Source organism: Prionailurus bengalensis, chromosome C1, assembly GCF_016509475.1.
Source record: "Prionailurus bengalensis isolate Pbe53 chromosome C1, Fcat_Pben_1.1_paternal_pri, whole genome shotgun sequence".
Taxonomy (NCBI): domain Eukaryota; kingdom Metazoa; phylum Chordata; class Mammalia; order Carnivora; family Felidae; genus Prionailurus; species Prionailurus bengalensis.
Genome location: NC_057345.1, coordinates 222,314,040 through 222,339,594, shown reverse-complemented (window position 1 = coordinate 222,339,594; position 25,555 = coordinate 222,314,040). Strand labels below are relative to the sequence as shown.

General features: G+C 46.7%; 1 protein-coding gene across 5 annotated transcripts in view; it reads left to right on the top strand.

Annotated features, from left to right (window-relative positions):
- The window catches only part of LOC122482005 (high density lipoprotein binding protein), a 73,325-nt gene that overhangs the window by 14,909 nt on the left and 32,861 nt on the right, over window positions 1–25,555 (top strand). For 2 of the 5 annotated variants that reach the window (XM_043578418.1, XM_043578421.1), the window contains exons 2-4: window positions 21,998–22,062; window positions 23,260–23,372; window positions 24,755–24,912. In XM_043578418.1, the coding sequence (XP_043434353.1) occupies window positions 23,297–23,372; window positions 24,755–24,912 (234 nt within the window). In that variant the 5' untranslated portion in view covers window positions 21,998–22,062; window positions 23,260–23,296. Of the gene's footprint in view, window positions 1–10,620; window positions 10,772–17,241; window positions 17,364–20,083; window positions 20,142–21,997; window positions 22,063–23,259; window positions 23,373–24,754; window positions 24,913–25,555 lie in introns of those variants that run through there. The other 3 variants (XM_043578419.1, XM_043578417.1, XM_043578420.1) reach the window with 3 other exon arrangements.

Genomic DNA, 25,555 nt, shown 5'->3' with positions numbered 1-25,555 from the left:
TATAAAATTCTTAACCTCTTACGAGGGTCAAATGAGTCAATACCTTCCTTGATGGTGTCTACGGTCTGTATCCTCGGTAGACTTTTGCGCCCCCAAACCACTGGCTTTTCTCCTCAATCTTCTAACTCCCTAAGGCTTGATTTTTTACTTTCAGATCTCTAATGCAGTTGGAATTTATTTTGGTGTATAGCATGAGATAGAGACCAATTTTTATATTTTTCCAAAATGGAAATTTGTTATTGGCCCACTTCTGTCTGTTGCTATCCTTCCTTACTAATTTGGAGGGGCACTTGTATCAAGTGGTAAACTCATAGTACTCATGAGACTGTTTCATTCATACTTTTCCCTCTTTCTTAACCAACACCAAGTACTAGTTACTATTGCTTTGTCATGTGTTTTGCTAGTCTTTGAATCTCAACTCTTTTTTTTTTTTCTTCTTTTGAGGCCAAATAATCTAGGCAGATTTTAGGTGGATTTGGGAACTTTTTTTACAGTTAAAAAAAAAAAAAAAAAAAAAAAAAAAAAAAAAAAAAAAGCTCCTGGGATGTTGGGTTAGTTTCTTAGGGATGCCCTAATAAATTGCCATAAATTTAGTAGCTTCAAACAACACAAATTTACTCTCTCACAGTTACGGAGGTGAGAAATCGGAAATCTGGCAGGGCCGCACACACCCTCTGTGGGCTCTGGGGGAGAAGCTGTTCTCTGCCTCATGTGGTTTTTGGTGCCTGCCTCTACACTCCTTGGCTTATGGCCACATCACTCCAGTTTCTGCCTCTGTCCTCTTACAGCTCCCTTTTCTGTGTGGGGTCTCTCTGCTGCTCTTTTATAAGGGCACTTAACAGTGGCATTTAGCACCTGCCCAGATAATCCAGGGCAGCCTCCTTAAGATCTTTAACTTAATTTGGAAAGACTGTTTTTTCCAAATAAGTTAACACTTGCGTTCCACCTATTAGGAGCTGGTGCCTCTGGGGGGGGCCGTTTTCAGCCTACCACAGATGTTACTGGGCATCTCCTTGAGGGTGTAGATGAACTTGGAGGGGACAGACAGCTTTGTGAGAAGTCTCTTGGACTGAAACCTGGCATCATCTCCGTGATATGGGCCTTTAGCGTGTGTTGTGTGTGTGCTTGTGTGTGCTTTGTATGGCTGATGTACTAAACTTTCCTTTAGTTTTCCTAGCTTTTTGTTATAATAGAGGGGACTTCTAAGATGGTCATCTGCAAATAATGACATTTGTCTCTGCTTAATTACGTCTACTTAGGTTGCATATTTGACACTCTGTGACAATAGTAGACATCCTTGCCATTTGGATACTTTTTACACAAACATGATATATTTTATCTCTTGGAAATATTCTTCATATAGCCTTTTCCTTCTATTGCTGATGTTAAATTCAATAGGAAACAAGGAACAGACACTGAATTTCCACATTCTTTTGAGCATTTTTTAAATGGCCCTCTATCAGGTCATGTGTGTGTGTGTGTGTGTGTGTGTGTGTATGTATGTATGTATATGTGTACGTATATGTATATATGTTCTCTTTTTAGCTATAAATTTGAGATGCATACATTTCCTGACATTGAATCCTTACTGAATCCCTAGAACAGACCCTACTTAGTCATGATGTCTTATTTTATAAACTAAGTGCTGGATTTATTGGTTTGGTGTTTTGTTGACAACTTTTTATGTTTGTAAACTGGTTTGTAGTTAAGATCTTTTCTCTGCAGCACCCACTCATTGATTGGGGAAGCAAACAGTGCCTTGATTTGCCTCTGGGGGCCACCCTTTTCACCACGTACAAACTGTGTGTTTTGGATGAAAGGGCCCAGCTGCATGGGTGGACCCTGATTGGACACAGCTAATAGACATATCCTATCCCCTTGGTCCCTTGACTATGGTTATTGGTCCCCTGGTGGGCTTAGAACCCAATTAATGCCAGTGAGATACAAAAATAAATTTGTTGGGGCCCCATGGGGCAAAGAAGCTCTTACTTCCTTGGGAGCTACCAGAAGACATAATTACTGCCGTTTGTAATGGTTCTTATTTCAAAACCAAGCAAGGATAGTATTGTATCATTGTGACATTGTATTCTCTGTGTGTTCTTTTCTTTGTAAGACTAGCAGGAGTTAATTGCTCTTTCATTGCTATTTTCAGAAAAACTGGTTTTGGTTTTGATTGATCAGGTCAGCTATTTCTTGTTTTTGTTTTCTATCTCACCAGTTCTTCTTTTATTTTTTCTACTTTCTTTGATTTTCTCTTAACATTTGACTTGAATACTTAGCTCATTTATCTTCATTTTTCCTTATAATAAAACTTATACGTTTGATTCACCCTCTGAGTACAGCTTTGGCAGCATCTTTTTAAAGTTTATTTATTTTGAGAGAGAGGGAGGGAAAAAACATGAGTGGGGGAGGGGCAGAGAGAGAGAGGGAGAGAGAATCCCAACCAGGCTCTGTACTGTTGGATGTGGGGCTCGAACCCACAAACCACAAGATTATGACCTGAGCTGAAAACCAAGAGTCAGACACTGAACCAACTGAGCCACCGAGGCGCCCCACCTATAAACCAACTTTAACAATTGTCACGTTTTGCCATTTTTGGTTTGTTTTCCTCTGCCCCCCCCCAAAACATTTTTAGTTTTGAGTATTTTATTTCATTAAAATTTTTTTTTAATGTTTATTCATTTTTGAGAGAGAGAGAAAGAGAACACGCACAAAAGCAAGCAGAAGAGAGACAGAGAGAGGGAGATGAAGAATCCAAAGCAGGCTCCAGGCTCTGTGCTGTCAGCACAGAGCCCGACATGGGGCTTGAACTCATGAACTGTAAGATCATGACCTGAGCTGAAGTCGGATGCTTAACTGGCTGAGCCACCCAGGCGCCCCTTGAGTATTTTATTTTAAAGCAAATCTCAGATTTTGTGTTACTTGTAAATAAATACTTTGGCATGTATCTTTAGTAGAGGAGGGCTTCAAGAAGTCATAGCTGGCAAAATTAGCTGTACGTTGTTAATATCATCCAGTATCTATTGTGTTTGGTTTTCTCCAAATGTCATATTAGGGTTGGTTTGAATCAAAACCTAAAGAAGGTCTCTCCACACACTGCATTTCGTTGGTGCCTCTTTTGTCTCTTTTAAAATATATCACAATTTTCTTATATATATATTTTTTTAACGCCATTTATTTACAAAAGCAACAGGGCCATTTGTGCTGTGGAATTTCCCATATTCTGGATTTGGTTGATTCTATCGTGGTATGTGGTATGTTTCTGTGACCCTCATATTTCCCATAAACCAGTGGCTATGTCTAGATGCTTAATTTGTTTCGGGTTTGATGCCCCCCTGGAGGAGGGGTGAAGTGGGAGGGAGGAGAGGTGTCAAGAGTATACCCTACACTGTGCTGTGGACCATATTGCATTATACCAGGAGGCATCACGTCGGTCATTTGTGATGTTAAAATTGATCAGTGGTTACCGTGTCAGCAGGCTGATTCCTTTATGTTCTTTACCAACCAGGGATCTAATGGGCTTAACTGCCTTTTTGCTTGTGTCCATTATTATTTCATTGGCGTATTAGTTTCCTTTTGCTGCTGTAACAAATTACCACAGACTCGGCTGAAGTCCGTCTCACTGGGGTAAGTCGTGGTGTCGTCAGGGTCTCCTTCTGCAGGCTTGTAGGAGAGACTCGGTTAAAGTACACGATTTTGAGGATGCTTGTGATTACACTTAGGTCCCACCTGTGCAATGCAAGGTACTCCCCCCTACCCCCCATCTCAGTGCTCTTAACCTAATTCATCTGTGACGTTCACAGGCTTCAGGAGTAATGACTTGGGTATCTTGGGGGACAGTGATTTAGCCTATAATTGGCAAGTGCAAAATGAAGATTTTTCTATTTCTGCATTTATTAGCATTCTCTTATAAAGAAGGTTTCCCATCTCAGTTCTGGTTACTCTGCAGTACAGTTCCTTCTCGTCTTTATCGCTGTTTAGTGTGCACCAGGACTAGCACCTTCCAACGTGACAGACCATTTTTGTGGCTTTTTTTCTTCTAGTCTCATAAACTTATGGGTATGTATATAGTTGTGTGTCAACCCATCAAAGCCATTTTTTGAAGCTCGTGTTATTTCCCCAAGTTGGCTCTGTGTTCTTTGGATGTGACCCTGTGAGTCTGTAACTGCTTCCTTTCTGTCACAGCAAGGTGTCCCACCTTGTCCATATTCTTTAGCAGACCTGAGGTTTTTCTGAGGAGCCCTGGCTCCTTTTAGTGGCATGTGGTGTTTGGATGCCACAGTCCATATGCTAGGTAGGGATGCTCACTGCCACTGTGTTGTGTTAACCATAAAAATAAAGCAGCATGTTAAAAATGGATTTTGTTGAAGAATAACAGAATTACAATCGCAGACGTGCAAGCTATAGCAAAAGGGTAGGCGAGTCCGACAGAGAAGAGGAACGTAATGAATTATTACTCACTGAGCCTATCCGTGTAACCGGCATCAAGAAGGACATACTTTGTTTCTAGAGTTTGTATGTCTCTGATTTGTCTGACTAAAAAAACCTATGAATTGTGCTATATTCAGATGAATTCGGCCTCCATCCCTTTCCCCTCCCTTCTATGGACATTGTTTCCTTCCATCCTCTCTTTTTAAAAACATGAGCAGATAAGTATATGCTATATGCGTGTGCGCACACGCAAGTGTGTGTGTATAGAGGCAGTATTTCTGATTCTTTCTTAGAGGAAGGCAGCATACTCTCTATACCTGCTTGCTGTCCTCTGTTGCCTTTGTTATTAACCGTAAACCCTGGAGATCACGTATACTAGTGTGGGAAACCTCTCCCGTGCCTTATATGCTGCATGTTATTTCATGGCATGGATATAGCATGATTTGTTTAGTCAGCCTCCTCCTCAATGGAAGTTTTGGTCGTTTCCAGACTTTGTTACCTTTTTATTTCTTACTGTTTCTGCTGCCGCCCTTCTGTGTAATCCTTCCTTCACACAGTAGGTAGAGTCCATTCCAGATAGCTGCTTAGTGTCCGCTTGGAGTTGGCCTCGGTTTTCTCTAGTCTGGCGCCACCATGCTGATCTGCCCTACTGCTTCTTACCCTTGACTCCCTGTGTCTTTACCCTACATCCCTCTTTGGTTGGTGCTGATTTTCTAGTAGCGGGGTTAATAGTTTGCTCTTGCCCTGCGTACCATTCTTTCTCAACAGGTGAAATGTCTCAGTTCCTGCTCCCCAGAGGCCCTTACGGTACGGTGGCCTGCTCGGAGTCCAGGATATCAGGTGTCTGACTCAGGACAGAGTAAGATGTATCTGCTTTGTTCTGTGCATTGGACTTGTATTAGTGCACCTTTACGTTGAATTCTTTAGGGCGACAGCTATGCCAGGAATTCTTTAAATCTAAAAGTGAGGTTTGCTCCCTAGAGCAGACTCAGAAAGACGGTACTGGAAGAGATAATGGAGTCCCACCTCCTCATTTGACAAGTGAGAAAACAGGCCAAGTGAAGAGGTGCGACATGTCTACGTTGAGTGTCCACCAGGGCTTAATACCCTAAACAGGAGAGAATCCAAAAGCTTGCTTTTTCTGATACTTGATTCCTTGTGGAGAAGCATTACATTTCCATTTGGATAGGACTGGCTCCAGTTTAGGTATTTTACCCAAGGCTTTAGCTAACTTGGTGTCTCTACTCTAGCATAGTGTTGTATAGAGATGACCTAAGTTCATTCTAGCTCATAGACCTTTTCTTTTTTTTTTTAATTTTTTTTTAACGTTTATTTATTTATTTTTTTTTTACTTTTTTTTTCAACGTTTATTTATTTTTGGGACAGAGAGAGACAGAGCATGAACGGGGGAGGGGCAGAGAGAGAGGGAGACACAGAATCAGAAACAGGCTCCAGGCTCTGAGCCATCAACCCAGAGCCTGACGCGGGGCTCGAACTCACGGACCGCGAGATCGTGACCTGGCTGAAGTCGGACGCTTAACCAACTGCGCCATCCAGGCACCCCCTAACGTTTATTTATTTTTGAGACAGAGAGAGACAGAGCATGAACGGGGGAGGATCAGAGAGAGGGAGACACAGAATCCGAAACAGGCTCCAGGCTCCGAGCTGTCAGCACAGAGCCCGACGCGGGGCTCAAACTCACGGACCGTGAGATCATGACCTGAGCCGAAGTCAGCCGCTTAACCGACTGAGCCACCCAGGCGCCCCGCTCATAGACCTTTTCTATGTAGATTGTAGGAAGAATAAACGTCTTTCAAGTATAAATTGTTGCCTTTGGTCAAATTGTAATTATTTTGTTTCTTATAGTTTTAAGGGTTTTCTAGGCAGAAGATCAAAAGTATTTTTTTTAATCGTAGGACTGAGGGGGAATACTGCCAGAGCCCTCCTCTATAGGCATTCCATCGCTGTCATGCCCTTACTGTCCTCTTCCCAGAACCACCATTACCTTGAGGTGCTTGCCGTGGTCCCCAGTCTGTCACCACTGTGAAACCTGTGGCATTCGGAGACACGAATGACCCAACGGTCACTGGATGCATTTCCACCTGGAAGTACTTGGTTCCTGTAATGAAACGAAGAGTTTTAGACGTGGGGGCGACCCTCAAGAGGGGTCTGTCTGAGCAAGCCGTTGCCACATGGCGGGCGTGCCTGCTCCAGTGACTGTGCTCACTCTCAGGGGCGGTTTTCTGTCTGCCCAGGGGAGACGTGTCTCTGCAGTCTCTCCCTGTCCCTCACTTTTCCTAGCTGTGTGTGCTGGGAGCTGGGCAGAACTCACCCCTTCTATCCTGCTCTTCGAATATGTAAAGACCGGCTTGGGTATCTTCCAGTTGCCGGGGCCTTTAATAAGTTCGTGTAAGGCCTCCTCTCTCTGCAGTCAGCAGTCCCTCACAAGGAAGTGAACAACAGAAAAGTCTTACTTCAGATTTCTTGCTGATAGCGCGGTCTAATAAAACAGCAAAGAAAATAATTCTTGTGACTCTGTCTTTCACTGATTTGTGGTAGCTAATGCTACTTAATAATACCTCTTTATTTCCCTCTCCAAATGGAAGTGTCTTTGTGGAAAAAGTAAGGAGCATCATCTGATACAGAACTAGGCTTCTCCTGCAGGTAATCCACATGAGCACTTAGCATATGTCCATCCATCATTTCTAAACCTTTTAAAATACACCTTTTTTGGGTAAGTGTTAAAAGAAATATGTGCTCTTTTTACGTGTGCTCACCTCCCAACTTCATAAAATGGCTCCTTTTTCAAGTCAGTAAGTATCGTCCCCTCTTCCTCTCTCCAGCTCTGATGCTCGTGTGTCCTGGTGCCTGGCTCTGTGCTCCCTGTTCTCCTCGGTGGCTCGGCTACCCTAGAAGTAGCTCGTGGGTATTTTATGTACATACAAGCATGTTTCTGTCTATGGCACTGCTGGCTACGTAGCAATAGGATACAGAGCTACCCCTTTCTCCGGAGTTGACTCGGACACTGGTCCTACGGTTGAGGGAAGGACACTTATTCATTCACCAGTCTTTGTTTTTTTAAATGTGTATTTATTTTTGAGAGAGAGAGACTGGGGGACGGCAGAGAGAGAGGGAGACAATCCCAAGCAGGCTCTGCAGCTGTCTGTGCAGAGCCCAACATGGGGCTCAAACTCACAAACTGAGATCATGACCGGAGCTGAAATTAAGTCACATAGATGCTGACTGAGCCATCCGGGCGCGTCCCTCCCCCCCACCCCCAGCCCATTCCCCCATCATTGGTTGCAGGGCTGCAACCTAGTATCCGAGGGTCTGCTGACTGGATACTACATAATCTCTGTCTATACAAACCAAACAATGTGTTACCTAGGACATACAGCATCAGTTTCTTTTAAGTGGATCAAGAACTTAAGACACAGGGAAATTAGAATATCACATTCCTTGAGGTTTTTAAGAACTGTTCACCTAACTGACATAATTCTTTAAAGCAACCTGCCCTCATTGAGAACTTCAGTGTGATAAGTTGAATATCCGTAGAACCATTTCACTCTTCTTTCCTTATTGTATTATTTTTAAATTATGTGGTTACGTACGTTAACAGTCAAGACTGGCATAAACAGCTTTGGGAGCAAGCATACACCATCCCAGGTGGGAGCTGGATTTCAGGGCATGCTGGAGGCCGTCAGTGCATGGAGGGTGGTCCGTTCCTCTGTCTTCTGGTTGGTGGGGACTGGCTCACTCAGCAGGTTAGTTAGAGTTTGGGCCCTGCCATCATCTGTTTATGCAGCCCCTTGCTAATAGAAAGAACACCAATGTCCAATCTTTTGCTCCTGCAGAAATGCTATAGTACATTTGTTTTTTATCACGTATGTGAGCATATGTGGGAGAAATTCTAAGTAGGAATTGCGGGGTCAAAGAATATTCGTATTTTAAGTTACAATATATAATCAAATTGCTCTCCAAAGAGATTCCATCAGTTACTCCTCCAGCCATAGCAGTTTCCTGTACCTTTTCCGACACTCATGAAACTCCATTTTTGCCAAACTGAGAGGCGTAATGTAGCATCTTTTCTTACTTTGAACTTGCATTTTCTTTTGTGCAAATCAAAGTTTTCTGCATTTCTGTAAAAGATGGTTGTATCTTTTGCTCTTTTTTTGGTTGTTAATGGGTTTTTGGAGTCCTTAGAAGAGATGCCGTGAACTAAACTTGGTCACGTCTTCCCTGGAAGTCCTTGAGAGCGCCCCCTGTGCCACACACCCCAGGGCATTTGTGGCCGTGGAGACGCGACATAGTACCCATTTTGTGTTCCTTCCCCTCATCTATTTATTTTAAACAAGAAATTTGTAGTAAATTGATTAGGGACTTTTTAAAAAAGGCTGATATAAAGTTTATTAACAAGAAAAAACTTTTTGTCAGATTACATTTCTGCTTTGGTTTGGAAAGCCAGCTCTATAGCACTGTAATTCAAGTAAGAGTCTCACGTAGGATTTAAAGTTTTCTGTTGTCCACCTTAAAAATGCAAAAAAGAAACAAGTGAAATCAAGTCAATAATGTATTTTGTTTAACCCACTCCAAAACATTGTTTCCTCATGTAATCGATAGAACATTATCAGTAAAGTGTTTTACGTTTTTCACATGAAGTCTTCCAAATCCAGGGTGTATTTGAGGTGTAGAGGGCTTACCAGTTTGAACTAGCCACGTCTCAAGTGTCAGTAGCCACGTGTCACCGGTATATGCTGGCCAGCATGGCTCTAAAGAGTAGTTTTCATTTCATTTCTATGGAAATCCATTAACTTACTCTTTTGAACCTAACATTTGTCCCGTCCGCTTTTTTTTTTAAATGTTTGTTTATTCTGAGAGAGAGCGTGTGTGTGCGCGCATGCACGAGCAGGGGAGGGGCAGAGAGAGAGAGAGAGAGAGAGAGAGAGGTTGAGAGAGAATCCCAAGCAAGCTCCGTGCTATTAGCACAGAACCTGACGTGGTGCTTGATCTCCCAAACCGCGAGACCATGATCTGAGCCGAAATCGAGTCCAGATGCTTAACCGACTAAGCTACCCAGGCACCCCTGTCCCATCCGCTTTTTAAAGAGTTATAAGGTGTGCTTATCTGACACATGTTCTTAAATTAGACTCTAAATAAGTGCTACTCTTTACTCATCTGTATAAAGATATGCTGGTGGGGCACCTGGGTTGCTGTGTCGGTTAAGTGTCCGACTCTTGATTTCGGCTTAGGTTATGATCTCACAGTTGTGACATCGAGCCCTGCGTAGGGCTCCACGCTGGGCGCAGAACCTGCTTGGGACTCTCTCCTTCCCTCTCTCTCTCTGTCCCTCCCCTGTGTGTGCACGCTCGCTCTCTCTGTCAAAATAAGTAAACAAACTTTAAAAAATGCCGATCATTTCAGTATTCATAAAATTAATGTAGTAGATTTCATTTAGTGAAATTAAATGCGGATATTCCCATACAGTGAGATACCTGTTGTAGGGGAGTTTATCTTTCTTGATCTTTTCAGCAATTTACAAAGGCCTCAGAGGTTTATAAATGGGAAACTTGCAAAATGTTGAGAGCTTAAACAACTTGTCAAGGTGACCCAAATAGGATCTGAGCAAGATTCTGAACTTCTGTCCTGACAACAAGCTTGGTGTTCTTTATACAGTCTGTTTGCACTGTGGGTGCCCCTTATGACTTAGTTAAAACATAGGTTAAAGAGAAATACATGAAATCTGGTGCCACTGTCATTGAAGACAATTGTTACCCTCTCTGTCACTTCCTGAAAAGAAAGGACACCGATGCATTTAGTGGGGAGAGAACGAAGGGGGGCAGTGGAAAGCGTGGATGGTGGCTATGTATTTCTCTGTCGTCTGAACTTGGACTACTTGATTTTAGGGAAACAAGGCTGCCAAGTTGAATGTACTTATCGTAATAAAGATTATTTCCGAGCCAAAGAAAGGAACCTAGTTTTGATGTGTTATTAGAATATGCTACCAGTCAACTTGACACTGCAGTTTATAGCCGAGCATGAATAAGCTTCATCGTACAAGGATTTTTTTAGTATATTTCAGCTATCGAGGGGGATGAGAACATACTCTTCTTTGCCCTGGCCCACCTACCACACTCATTATGGGAGAGCAGACTGTGAACACTCCCGTCCCTTAGTGCCAACTTCTTACAGGACTGCGGGGCCTCTGAACAAGTTTCCAAACCTGAGTGGCTCCCACAGCCTTGGAGATGTCCACTCCAAGGACATCCACTGTTCTTCCCGACCCTGATCAGCACGGCCCGCCTCACTGAGTCCTGTCAGGTAATTAGTGAAAGCGAAGAGGGTAAGTAGTCTACATTATGCACCTTAGTTTGTTTATCTGTGTTTATCCATTGACAGGTCGTTCAGAATTGTTGGCTGTTGCTAACAGTGTGCTGTGATGACCAACATCCTTGCATACACTTCCTTTTACTCACGTGGGAGAGCTTTTTTCCATAAGTAGAAGTCTGACAGTAGGGTTGTGTCCCATGGTATTTGCATCTTTGGTCTTAGTTGGCCTTGCGAGTGGTATATAAAGTAAGGGCCTATGCTTTTTCCTCATCTAGATAACCAGTTTTCCCAGGGGCATCAATCGTCAGTTCATCCACAAGGCCATCTCTGATAAAAGTGATGGCTGTCTGTTAAGGTGGCCAGGCTCGGTGCCTCTTGTCTATGTCATTGTTCTCTGTGTCTGTCCCTGCACGAACACCACACTGTCTGAAGTACTGTAGCTGTCAAATCTCCGAGCCGTAATCGGCTGTTCGTGGCCTTTGATCTTTTGTAGAAGATTTGTTGCATAAATACAATTGCATATGTAAGTAGCTTAAAAATTATTTACAGAAATACAGTATTACAAAAATGGTATGTAGAAATACTGTTGTCTAAATAAAAATTGCATACAATCTAGTTGCAAAACTCCACACACACAGCACACCCCGCACTGAGTTTCCAGTCTGACTAGGGGAGAAGGACAGTCTTTGCAATTGAGTCTTCCTACATAGGTAAATGTGGCATTTCTCCATTTAGTTAGGTATTTTCTGTATTTTGACAGAGGTTTTTAGAATATTGTCTACAAATTTTACTATTTTCTTACTAGACTTATTGCTGATGTTTGGTGCTGATGTTTTGGAGCATAATCGATTTTGTGTACTGATCTTATTTCCAGAAAACTTTTAGTTCTAATAGTGTGTCTGTAGATCCTCCTGGATCTTGTACTTAGTTGTACTGCCTGTGAGCACTGCAGTTTGTTGTTTACGGTTCTCATACGTTTCTTTTTCTTGCCTTCCTGCCCTAACTATAGGATCTCAAGTGTAGATTTGCACAGACAAAGTGCTCCGTTTCAACCTGTCGTTGTCATGATCCTGAAGTGAATGATTCTAATGAGGGCATCTGGTAGACACCAGAACTAGCATCTGGTTAAGGAAGTGCCCTTGTATTCCTCCTTTTTATCAGGAATGGGCAAGCTCTATCAGATTCTTTATTGGACTGTTTTGAGGGGATAAAATCATTCTTGCCCTGGTGTAATAACATGGTGAATTACTTCATCTTTTTGATACTGCAGCACCTTGCATTATTGGAATAAAATTGACATTCTCATTATATATTATTTGTTTTGACTTTCTAGATCAATTTGCTAGATTATTAAGTAGACAAAATTCATACATTCATGTTAGCCTTGTCTGGGAAAGTATTAAAGTCCCCTAGCTTTGTGAGTTGAGTTGGGAAGGTAATTTCTCAGGGTTTCCTTACAAAAAAAAGCATCTGGGCCTGTCTCTGTGTTGAGGTTTTTATATTTGTTTCTTTGAAAATTGGGGGAGAATTGGTTGTGTGAACTTTTCGTTTCTAACAGACTCAATTTGGGTGACTTGTTTTTCTGGAAGTTGCCTGTTTAGTCTGTTTTTCAAGGTGTACGTGTGTGCATGTGTGTTCAAGTTTTTGAACTCTGCAGACTTCTGTAGAGTTCTTCTATGATTTTTCAGAGTCTGTGCCGTGGCTATAGTTTCAGCCTCCTTGAATTCTTAGTATTGGCTGTTTATACTTGTTCTTATTCTTTTCCATGTCTTTTTTTTTTTTTTTTTTTTGGTCTGTTTTTTTTCAAGACTCAGCTGGAAGTTGTATTTATTCTCTCCCTTGTATGTCTTTTATTTCATTAATTTCTTAACTGTATTTATTTCAACTTTCTTTAGGTTTTCTATTCTTCTGATTTCAGGAGAGGATGATTAAATTTTAACTTTTTTCTCTTCACTAGTATGATGGCTTATGACTATAAACTTGTCTCCAAGCAACACTCTGGCTTGATTCCACAAGTTTGGATATATAACTGCTTATTGTTCAGTTCTAAATATTTTCAGATTTCTTCTTTGTCCCATGAGTTATTTGGAAGAAAGCTTTTAAATTTCTAGGCTTCTTAAAATTTTAAGTTGTCTCTAATCGATTGCGTCGTAGTCAGAGAATGTTGGTTGTGCTATTAATTCTTCGCCATTTGTTTTTGTTTTGCCTTAGCTGCTGGCCGGTTTTTATAAAAGTTCCATTATGATTGAAAAGAACATGTTCTTTCTAATAATTGGGAAAATTGTTGAAATTTTTTCCAATAAAGTAGGTTTATTAACTGCATTATTGTAATTATCTATACATTTTTAATCTTCATAATCCGTATTACCAAAAGAGTGAGTCTGTCTTCCTCTGTAAACCCTCCATACGTCAGCTTCTAGTAACCTTCCTGCTTTTACTGTATATATTTTGTAGCTGTGTTTTTAGATACATGTATAATCAATTGATTGGGATTTTTTATTCCTGACCTTAATAGTGCTTCTTATCCTACAGCCTATTTTAGTTAGTATGGCTAGCTCAGGTTTCGTCAAGTTAGAATTTGCTGGGAGTATTCAACCACCCTTTATTCAGCCTCTGGTCCACATGGTTTAGGTCGCTTAGGTAGCTTATAGCTGGATTTTGTATTCATATTACATTTTTACCACGTTTGGATTCGATTCTTCCATCATATTTTGTGCTTCCTTTGTCTTGCTTTTTCGTTGCTTGTCTTTTACTTCTTCTGCTTCCTATTCTGCTTTCTTTTTTCCTCTCTTTTAGTTGATAATATTGATACAAAGTATGTAACTGGCAATCACGTATATTGTAATGACTACCTCTGTACCTACCACCTAATTCAAGGTCTAGAACATTGCCGGTAACTTCTGTTTGGATCAGAGTTTGGTTTTTGGTTTGAAAGTTAAAAATTGTGCATTTACTAGATTGTCTTTAAGTTTGTATCATTTATTCAACAAGGGCTAAAATTAGTATCTCTGACCTCTTCTCAAATAATCTTGAAATACAGCAACTTCAGTTTCCTCCTTCTACCTCCTGTCTTATTGCTGCTTACAATTTTAATTGAATTTTGTGTTTTCATTTCTTCCACATTGTATTGTTGTTATTAGTATATGGTCAGTGCTTGTTTCACTTTGGCTAGGTACTGGTTTCTTTCCCAGCATTCCCTCCTGCTTTCATACTCTTCTTGCTAGAATATGTTCTCAAATCGTTATTCCAGCACTTTATCCACTAATAGTAATGGCTTTCTCTTCGTCTACATGTGTCTCTTTCATTCTTGTCCTGAAATGAAATGAAGGTGCCTCCTTCAGCATAGTTTTCAGGTCTTATTTCATTGTCCCCTGGTGGGCAGTGTGCTCTTTTGTGGTGTTCCTCTAGATAACCTGTCTTGTCACTAGTTGCTTATAGGTTCTACTCTTGTCTTTGTGGTCTGAGGTTTCACTGTAGTGCATTTCAGTGTGGATTAAATGGTGCTGCTAGCTACCTGTTCTCTTACATGGGGGTTGGATGGGTGTCTTTGCATTCTAGAATATTCTCTGCTATTTTTTCAGTATTGCCCTGTTCTTTATAATTGTTTCTTTCAGAACTTCTATGGGGCACCTGGGTGGCTCAGTCAGTTGTGTCCAACTTCGGCTCAGGTCATGATCTCACAGTTCAAGCCCCGCGTCCGGCTCTGTGCTGACAGCTCAGAGCCTGGAGCCTGCTTCAGATTCTGAGTCTCCCTCTCCCTCTGCTCCTCCCCTGCTCCTACGCTGTCTTTCTCTCTCTCAAAAATAAATAAAGATAAAAAAAAAAAAAAACAAAAAACTTCTATTGGACAGATGTTGGACTTCCACATCCTCTTGTCTACAGTTCTTAATCTCCTTCATTTATTCTATTTCTTGATTTTTTTTTAAGCCATCTTTATGTCTTACATCTCTAATCACTTTAGGGTTTTTTGTTGTTTTTTGTTTGTTTTTTTACAGTCTCAATCGGATAGTTCTGTCATCTGAAGTTCTTGAGTCCACTCCAATTTCAGTCTTATTACTTTTTGAATTTTGGACTTAGAGCCTCTCTACAGTGTGGGTAGATTTGTGGATATCCTTTGTAGCCTGGTATGAGGTTTTTCTGCTGAGTGAGACTGGTTTCTGATTTGCTGATTTCTAGGTTTGGACTAGGGGGTCTTGGAAAAATGGGGTTATAAGGATTTGAGCCCTGAGCCTTTTATTCATGGTTGCTACTGCTCAGTGGGAGTTCCCACCTCTCATACAAGCTGATTGGAAAGGATCTGTGCTGGTGGGCTTGTCCCCCCCCACCCCCACCCCCATGCCCTACCTCCTGCTGAGAGTTAGTCCTTTTGGGGATCATGGCTCTAAGTGGGTGGGAGGGTAGAGTTCTGTTCTTTTTACCTTGAACTGGCCCACATCTCCCATGTCCCTTTGAGGGCTGAAAACCCAAATGTCACAGACTGATGTTCACTTCTTGATGTAGCCATAGGGGGTTCACACATGATCCGGCGTGACTGTAGCTGGATGCAACCCTCTCAAAATTTGCCTCTACAAACTTAGTTTCAATACACTGAAGCTTGCTGGGAAGAAAAGCTGGTCATAATTATCAGCAAAGAAGCACCCTGGGATGGTTTGTAGCACAAATTCAACATTGTATTATGTAATATTTTTTTGTTAACTGTATGCTTTTAAACTTCTTTCAAGGCCTTCCATGCACCAGCTACTGTATGAGCTTCTGTCTGTGGTGACTTCCAAGCTTCACTGGCAGTTCCTGGACAGTGGACCTGCCAGCTGCTCACGAATCCCTCCTGTTTTCCCCCTTTACCCCCACCCCCCACCCCCGCCGCCCCCAACCCAGTCCTGAGACTTCAAAGCAAAACAACAGCACAACACACTTGTCTGAGTTGCTGGTTGATTGGTCTGGACAGAAGGCCTACCTTACAAACGCTAATAATGTAGTAAGGGACGCTACAGAATTCCTTGGTGCTTAAGAGCTTCTCCCAAGTCTAAGGCCATGGCACCTGTCCATGTCCTATTCTAGGGAGTTTGGGTACTGCTTTGGCAGTGAGTCCTTGGCTCCAAGTGGTGGATTTTTGTCTGCCTTCCATGGTTTTCTCTCCCCCAGTGATGTCTTAAAGGGTTCCCGGTGTCTGGGCTGGGCTGGGCTTCTTCCCTAGCCTTCAGCTTGTATGTACAGTTTTGCCTACTTGACCAACCAGTGGGCATCTCACACATCACATCTCCATTGTGAGTTTTTGCAGCACACTCCCCCTCTCCATTCAAGTCTTCCTTCAGTCTCCTCATCTCTGTGAGGGCAGCCAAGAACCTCCCTGCCATTCTTAACCGCTGTTGTGCTCTGCCTCCAATCAATGAGGGACTTCTTGGTGCTGCCTTCCAAATTTAGCCACCTAGTTCATGTACCCTTGCCAACCATAGTGGAAAGCTGGTGTCATCTTCAGACTGAACCACTGCAGTAGCCCAGCCCCCCAACCACATACTTTGACTGCATTCTACTCAAAAAGTACATCTGGTCAAACCTGCCACTCAAAACTCTAAGTCATCCTCGGAACCTAAGCAACACCTGCACCAGAACTATAGGCTGTGCTGACCTGGTTCCTGTTTAAGCCCACCTGGCTGTACCCACAATCCCTCATATGTCCCTCCCTGCCTCTTGCCCCCTGTGGCCCCAGGTATCTGTGGTGCGCTTCCATAATTGATGCAGGAATCTGTTCCTGACATTTCCATCAGAGATATAAACTAATATATACAAACTCCTGCAGGAGACCTGTACCCTTGATTTAAAACAGTGCAAACCTGACCTGCCATTCTCCCCCTCTAGGGTGGAAGTCTGCCTGAGGGCAGGGATCTTCTCTCCTGCTGGATCTAGGGTTGCGCATAGTAGGCACACCCATTCTTACCAATTTCAGTGAAGGGGATTTAACTGGTAGCCAGGGAATAGAGTAGGGATGCAAGGAACTGAACCACCTGGCAGTGAGAGGGAAGGAAAGTTTGTGCCCGAACTTTGGGGCCAGGCCGGCCGTGTTTGCATGGAGTTTGGTTAGGACAGAGTGGGGAGTTGTAAATGCTGGGGGCGGGGGCGGCGGGCAACAGTTTCCCTTGGGGTGCCTTTCGAGGTCCCTTGTTTTATTCTTGGGTGGGGAGGCAGTATTGCTAGTGACCTCGCTTCTGGAGCGGCTCGGCTGGCCGGTCGTGGGGGGTGGGGTGGGCAGATGCATTTCTCAACTCTCCGACCCCCTTTCACCCCCGCCTCAAGGGCCGCAGAGCTCTTTCGGAGTTGAGCCCGGTCTGCAGGCTGCTCGGCCTTGCGCGGCGGGACTGGGGCCGCGAGTGGGGACCCCACGGGGGGCGGCGGGGGCGGGGCGTGGGCGCGGCGGCGGCGGCGGCGGCGGCGGCGGGGGGGCGGGACGGGGCGGGGCGGCCGCCGCCTGACGTGTCTCGGCGGGATTGGAGCCGCCGCCCTATATAGCCGCGGGGGCCCGGGCGCCGGCCTCGGAGCGCGGCCGGCTACTCCGCGGCGGCGGCGGCGGCGGCGAGCGGACGGCGGGACGGACGGGCCGACCCCAAGGAGTGAGCGCGGGCCGGGGCGCGGGGGGGAGGGTGGGCCGGGCGCGAGCAGGGGTGGGGGTCGGCGGCGCGGGGAAGTTGGGGCGCGGGGCGGGCGGGGCGCGGGCTGCCGACGTGGAGCGCCGGGCGGGGGAGGGGCCGCGGCCGCCTCCCCCGTTCCCCCGCCGCCAACCGGGCGCCCCCTCCTTTTCCCGGGCGCCCCCTCCCCTTCCGCCGCTCGGCCCGGCCCGGGGGGCGGCTACGTGTCACCACTGCGCATGGGCCGCAGCGCCGGCTTGGGAAGAGTGAGAAACTTTCCCGAGTCCGCGATGCCGGCCCGCGCCCACCCCACCCCCAACCCTCGCCTTCTGCGGCGCCCGCCCCCACGAAGTCCCTCTCTCTCCGTGCCGCCCACTCCCCCCCCCCCACCCAGCCCCCTAGCCCAGGGTGGGGGAGGGGAGGCCGACCTGGGCCCCGGCCGCTGACGTGGGCGTCCGGCCGCTGAGTTGACCCCTCCCACCACCCCCCGCGCGCCCCTCCCCCGGCTCGGGTTGGGGGGAGGCTTGCCGGGCTGGGGGTGCAGCGCGGGTCCCGAAGGGCAGGATTGGGGCCAGCAGGGCGGTAGGGCCCCGTGCAGGCCTAGCCGCACCTTCACCTGCTGCCTGCCTACGTGGTCGGGTGGGTCTGCTGCCCTGGGGGGCTGCAGTGCAACTTGGACGCACCCCAGGGTCGGCGCACGAAAAGTGCATTACGGAAAAATACCGAATTTGGATGAAAGGCGGGGAGGCCGAGCGCGTTACTGCCCCTTTAAGCCTGTCCCCGCCCGCGGGCTCGCGTGGCCTGTGGGAGGGCCTGCTGAGGTGGCATCTGCGAAAGTTCCTCCTGCGGGACGGGTGCCGACTTCAGAACTTGGGGGAGCCGCTCACCTGGCCCTCGTTCGAACTTTTGGCCCGTGGGGAGCGCGTTTTTGTTCTCAAGTTCGGCGTGTGGGTCTTGAGAAGTATGTTGGAGAAAAAATTGGTTTTCCTTGTAGGCTTACTGTAGGCATAAAAGTAAATAGTTTTAATCTTGGAAGAAGAGGAAAGAAGTCTGAGTTTGCACTGCGGGTGTTTAGTACCAAGCACATTCAGTCCTGTCTTGGCGCGTGAAGCAGGAGCTTGTTAGGTGGCCCGGACGTGCCTCTCTGTTCTGTTCCTCGGGAGTTCTCCCTGCATAGACTTCTCGCTGGGGAAATGTAATTGACAAGGTCACAAGGGAATGCACATGTACTTGTCCAGAAGCAAAGGAAGTAAAATTCTCTCTTTAAAGACTTTCTGTGGTGTATTTGTTAGGACCGAGTTCCAGATGTGAACCACGGACGTTGTGACTGTGTTTCTCCCACGCAGCAGTCAGGAGTGCTTGCAGCTCCCTGCCACGGAGGACACTCTCTCTCTCTCTCTGCTTCTGTCTGTCCCCTTTCCTTTGGTTCTAGCTCTGCTGCTGCACAGTTGTATTTTGAGAGGTGCCTTTTTCCCCCCTGTGGACACTTAAACTCTGGGAAACAAGAGTTAAGGTCCAGGGTGAGAATAGTTGAAGATTTGCGTTAAGTGGATCTGAATGCTTCCTGCAGGGAAAGTAGTTGAGAACAAGCAAAATGATGTAGGGTCCGGGGCGATCTGGGGAAAACCCGGAGGAGACCGCTCCACGAGTCTGAAGCGATCTTGCAGAAAAGAGCGGGCTTGTTCTCTGTGGCGAGAAGGGGGAATAAAGTTGTGGATCTTGCCACTGTATACGGCACGCTGTTCTGATAGCTGTGTAGAGGTGGGGCGAGGCTCCTTTGGAAGGCAGTGCGGGGGCCTGTCCGGTGGTATTCAAAGGTTGCTGAAGGTCCCTTTCAAGCCTGATTTGAGTAGTGTTAGTACATCAGTCGAGGACCTGCGATAGCATGTGTTTGGCCTGTACTCCTTGATGGTGGGGCTTGTGTCAGGGCTCCTGCGCACTTAAGATAGCAGTGGTCACTGTGTGGTCGTCCAAGGACTCTGGAGTGGGAGTCCTCTTGCTGTGTGTTGTCCGTGAAGGCAGAGTGAGGGCTTGCGGGGAGCAGGCTGGGGCGGGCATAGAGCTGTGGGGGACAGTCTCTCTGGTGCTGATTTGTAGACGTGGAGGCAGGTAGACTGTCATGCTGAGAGCACGTTAGGAGGGCTGAGATCAGCCTTTTATAAAATCTTAGAGCAGAGCCTTAAGAGAAGGGTCATCAGGTATGTGCTTAAAATGGATCCTTAAGACAGGGTTTTGAGAAGTTTATTTAAAAAAAAAAAAAAGCCATCTTATCTGAGGATATCAAAACCCCAGATGTTAACTCTGTTGTTGGTTGTGATCCATTCATTTCCAGCTGTGATAAACTACCATTGGAAATCTGGAGACGAGTCCCAGTGTATCCTGTCAAACAAGTCTGGAGTTTTCTGGAGATCCACTTGTCCTTCTGTTGCCCCGGGGGCCCGTGTGCACGTGGGGGTGTCAGAGGCTCTGGGACAGGCTCTCACTCTGGCACGTCAGTAGGTGTGCGATCCTTTCTTGTGTTTCTCGCGCTACAAGGTCCCGTGGAAGAGCGAGCTGGAATGGATTTTTGAAAGGTGTGCGAGTTATCTCAGAAGGGACCTTCAGGAATTCGTCCTCTAACGTGACTCCAGGTGCGGAGTGGGAATTGCTTGTCACAGACCTGTGCCTGGAGGGGATATGGACAGTGACTGTACCTTGCAGGGTTGCTGTGTGGCTTTCACCAGGCACGGAAGATTTGTGCTGTCAAGGAAGGCAAGAGGACCGGTCAGTAGGTGCACAGAGAAGAGGGTGTGGGTCTAGCCGATCGTGTGGGGAACCTGAGTTACTAGGGGGGTGTCTGAGGGTTTTAGGAAGTAACAGGGACTCCTCGTGACCTGGAGTGGGAGGGAGGCTGTTGAGATGCAAGGTTGGCAGGTAAAAGGGCAAGGTTGGCAGGTAAAAGGTAAAAGCCCACGTGGGAGTTCTGAGCGACAAAGGCAGGGTGGATGCCTGGGTCCTGGCTTCGCTGTCGGTGCTTTGACTTCGAGCACCTCCATCTTGTGCCTGGACTAGCTAGGTGTGCCCTGGCCAGACATGTGCGATTGCAAGGAGTGCTCACTCCCTGCACCTTGTCAAAATCAACATGTGAACGTGCTGCTCTGGTACTTTGATTTAATGGAAGAGCCTTAGTCTTCAGTAGGACTTGCGGGTTAGAATTATTGGAGACAGGTTCTTAAATAAAATTGTCTTGGCCAGTTTGTCTCCACTTTTCTCCCCCTGCCTTAGGGTGCACACCAGGATCTGGTGGGACTGGGGCCCCAGAGAGGCTCTGGCCTCTGGCTTGTGGCACTTGCCCCGTGTGACCGAAGCCTTGCATTTAGAGTTGTTGTTTGTTTTGTGTTTTGTTTTGTTTTGTTTGTTTCTGTTTTAATTTCTGAAATGCCGCTGGACAATGAGACCTGAGTCTGTTGGTGCACCCCTGATTGCCGTGAATTGTCTTCCTAACTCCTGAATTAAACGTATCACAGGCAAGAATTTGGGGATGTTATTCTACAGTTAGGTAGCAGGATGATGTTATTATTGCTGTCAATTCTCCCATCTCAGACACATACCCAACCTTTGTTGGAAAGTCCACCTTCTCGCACCTTGTCCCTGTGTGTGTGCTGGTTTGCGTAAAGTGGCAGGTAACCTACCTGGCAGCCTCACTCTCCCAAAGTCCCTAAGGCAAGGTGACCTACACCCTCTTACTTCACAGAGTGGTTCTCGGTCCTCCCCAGATGGCCTTTGAGGGTCCCTTCCAACCCTGCTATTTTATGGCCTGGTTTCTAAATCCCCAGTGGATTAGAAGGGACCAAAGGACTTTTACAGGATAACAACGGGAACAGAGTAACCACAAGGCACAGCGAGCTCATGAAGACAGCAGCTCTCGTTCACCCTGAGATGCTCAGGAGGAGCCCCCCGAGGTCCCCATTCCGTTTTGTGTCACAGAATGTTTTTCCTCCTGGGTTAGCAGTCAGAGATTAAGAGGGGTGCAGGAGAAATTCGTCAACCACGCAAGAGAACAGACCATCAAGTTTGTAAGGATTTTACTTCAAAATGGGTCAATTGAAAAGTTTCGGTGTTGGGGCGCCTGGGTGGCGCAGTCGGCTAAGCGTCCGACTTCAGCCAGGTCACGATCTCGCGGTCCGTGAGTTCGAGCCCCGCGTCAGGCTCTGGGCTGATGGCTCAGAGCCTGGAGCCTGCTTCCGATTCTGTGTCTCCCTCTCTCTCTGCCCCTCCCCCGTTCATGCTCTGTCTCTCTCTGTCCCCAAAATAAATAAACGTTGAAAAAAAAAATTAAAAAAAAAAAAAAGTTTCGGTGTTGAGGGCTCACTCCGGTCCAGGGAAAAATTGCCCCCTAAAAGTTCTAGATGGTTTACATTTTACTGTAATAGGTTTTGTTTGAAACTGATAGCCTAAGGGCAGAGAGCTTCCCCTTTTTTCCCGAAAAACTTGTCTAAATGTTGGTAGTAATACCGAAGTGTAGATGATGTCGTGCCCTTTTCTGTTTAGGAGGTAAAAGGATCTGGGTTGTAGGATACAGATAAGTAACTTCTCTCTGGTTTTCTTCTCGCTCCCGCTCCCTTCCTGTCCCACACCAGCGAAAACTGGCAGGCTGACAGAGGCGGCCTCGGGACGGACTCTCTGGCTACTGACCGCTTTGCTGGTAAGTTTGACCATCTTTTCCAAAGGTTTCCCGTCCCAGAGCCGCGCGCGCACACGTTTCTAGTGGTTCAGAGAGGCTTGTGGCTCCACATCGCGACTCCGGCGGCATGCACGTGTGCCCTGCAGGTGTGTCGTCTGGCTTCCATGACTGTGTTCAAGTTTTATGTTTAGTCAGGATCGTCTGAATTTGGGTTGTGTTCTCTTTAGGAATGTAGAGCTTAATTTTCTTGGATTTAGGAAGAGTTCTGAGTTCTGAGAATGACACAAAAACTTCACTTTTTTACATCAGTTGGCTCTCTTACTACTTTTTTGCCACAGTGGTGCATACAGATAGGTGTGTAATTGTGTGAAAAAAGTGGGTTCTTCATTCTCACAGCAGCGTGGAGCTCGCCTCGAGTTGAAAGGGGGAAGCAAACACCACGGCTTCCGTGCTGAAAGAGCCCCCTTTTCCAAATAAGGGTCTGTGGCTTTCAGAGCCCTGGAGTCCCGCTGAGTACGGGGTGCTCGGGCAGCAGGTCTGGAGGCAGAGACTGCATGGTTCTTTCCCTGGACTGAGGAACTCTATACCTGCGGGTCCCCTCTGACCCCTGAGACACAGGACTTCAAAGAATCCCCAGCCCCCACCTGTCAGAGGCACTTGCCCATCCTGCTTCTTGCTGTTCCAGTGAAAGAAGCTGCTCCCCATCCCCACCCCATCCCCCACCGTGGACCAGACCGCATCGCCAAGCTGTGCGGTGCCCTGGGCCTTGCCTGTAGTGCCCGTGGTGCCTGAGATCCCTGCAGACGCTGTTTGATTGGCTTTTGGTAGCAGCTGTCACGTGATCTCTTGAGCATTAGGAGGCATGCGGGTGAACCAACCCCCGGAATATCTGAGGCAGATGTTAGGATGGCTGTCTAGGTGTCGGTCTGTAGGCTTTTGCCGCCCCTGGGCTTCATGGGGCTGGAGCGCTCAGTTGGAGCCTCCGCCTCCTCGCTTAGCGGCTAAACTTGGAGGGGAGAGTTGTCCACGGACCCTCCTTCCCTTGCGTTTTGCCTTTCATCACTTGGTGAAAGTTTGAGTGTCCTGGTACCTCACAGGTTGTGAGGAGAATGGTGTGGTTTGCCGGTGAAACAATTAAACCCTTGGCCGAAACGCGAAGCTTAACGGTCTCGCTGTGCCTTGACTTTCTTCTCTCTGACTCCCTCCTTCCTGCTTCAGTGGCTCACCCGGATTGTGCGCGGGCGCGAGATCAACCATGAGCTCCGTTGCAGTTTTGACCCAAGAGAGCTTTGCTGAACACCGAAGTGGGCTGGTTCCGCAGCAGATCAAAGGTGACGGCCCCTTTTGTGCCTTTCTCCTTCACTCTGAGACGTCGCTCCTTCGGCATCTTTGTCAGATCTTTCTGCCAGTATTTCTGGATACAGAAACTCTCAAACTGTGGACCGCTTTCTGGAAAGCCAGTGATTGTGGTCACTGGGAATTAACGAGATTCTTTTTCAGAATTGCTGTTTCCCAGTTGTGTTGAGCTAAAATCCTTCAAGATCTGGTGTGTATTTGCATAAACAGGATAATTTAATTTGAATGCTAAATTCTCGTTTATAATCCTTCATCTGTATGCAGATTCTATAAAATTTTCAGGTGAGAGAGTAGGGTTTTCTATTCCAGCCTGTTCTCAACTTTCAACGTTTTCTAATAACTGAATCAACTATCAGTTCTTAAGTTTAATTAAAATTTCACTTTGTAAGTCCCACTGGCCGTGTTTCGAGTGCTCATTTATTGCTAGGGCAGTGGAGACCCAAGCACTGCCACGCGCCATCCAGCTGCCCCGTAGGGTTGTTTCCCTCTCTAGATGAGGGACGCCAGGCACTGACAGGACCCGGCTGCTTGTCAGCACGGAGGCTTTTTGGCGTCCTGGGATAGCACAGCCACGTGGCCAGAAGTGGTGAGCCCGGAGTGGCACGTAGGCCTGTCTCATTCCAAAGGTCATCTCCCTGCTCTGTGTGCACATCCATTCACAGTGGTTTTTGCGGGGCGCTACCATTGCCGAGGCACTCGGGGGGGATCCAGAACAGCCCCGCTCCTGCTTTCACAGAGCTCTGGTGAATGGGACAAAAAAACCGTGAATGATTAGGGCTCTGTGGGGGATGGAGGTGATGAATGCTCCGGGGCCTGGTTTCCACCAGGCTTGTTGGCTCCTGTGCAGTTGGGAGGGGGTGGTCAGAGACGGCAGCTCCTGCACAAGTCATTGTCAGCACAGTGGGAGATCGGCCTGGGTCTGCCGCGGAGGCGGGTCTCGAGGGCAGTGCTGAGTGGGCACTGACATTATTCTGTTCTGCATATTTAAGGGTTGATTATGTGCCAGGCGTTGTCATAGTTGTGATTCTGTAAGCAAGGATTAGAAGACTCTTGGGCTCAAATTCTTTGTGGTAAGGCCTGTTTTCACGGGGCTCACCCCACTCAGGGAGGAGTAAGGCACCTGCTGTCGGGGTTGGCCCCTCCAGGTCACATGCTGAACCTGAGGGTGCTGGGCCTGGTGAGCTCACAGGGCCCTTTACCGTCACTAAATGAAGAGATGGGGGTGGAGTGTCACTCACAATTAATGTTTTGTTGCTCTCTTTTATTGATTTATTTTGACATTAAAACTCTCCAAGTGTCTTTTTCGTCTAATGTTGAAAGTGGTGTGCTTCCTTTTAATCTGTGTCGGCTGGTCCAGTTGCTACTTTAAATTCAGAAGAGGAGAGCGACCCTCCAACCTACAAAGATGCCTTCCCTCCACTCCCTGAGAAATCGGCTTGCTTGGAAAACGCCCAGGAGCCTGCTGGCGCCTGGAGTAACAAGATCCGGCCCATCAAAGCTTCCGTCATCACTCAGGTAGAAACTCCGTTCTTTCTTCCTCTGCCATTCCAGGTAGGAAGTGGTAGCACCTGAGGGAGTGGGTTTTGAACACACAGAAATGGGAATGCTTTGGGCATGCCGGGGGGGGGGGGGGGGGGCGGCGGTTTTCAGGGTAGATCATTCCCCACTGCTGGGGCAGCTGTCCTCACGCCCACCGCGTAGCCCTGGCGCTCAGAAGGAGCGGGTCCCTTGGCTCTTCAGTCTCTGCTGCAATCCAGTCTCTGCTCCTAATTGCTGAAAGTGGCTTTCCACATCACCAGCTCCAACAGGAACTTGTCTGTCTGTTCTGCCTTCTGTCCCCCCATGTCAAAGCAAGTCTTCTCCTTTTGACTCCGGGACACCCATTTCCGTGGCTTTCTTTGATCTCACTAGTCCATCTCTCTGCTCTCCTGACCTGGGACATTGGTGAGGTGAACCCCGTCTCCCATGTGAACTCTTGTCGGATCGTGCTTGTTGATTACTTGCCACCCATGTGCCAAGAAGTCCCCTGAGCCTGAACCTCCTAACCGACTGCATCCTGGGTCTTTCCACCTTTCCGGCAGCTATCTGACACAGGCCTGGTGTCTCCCCAGTCTTCCCAATCTTACTAAATGCACCATGTTTTACTCGGGTTCAGGCC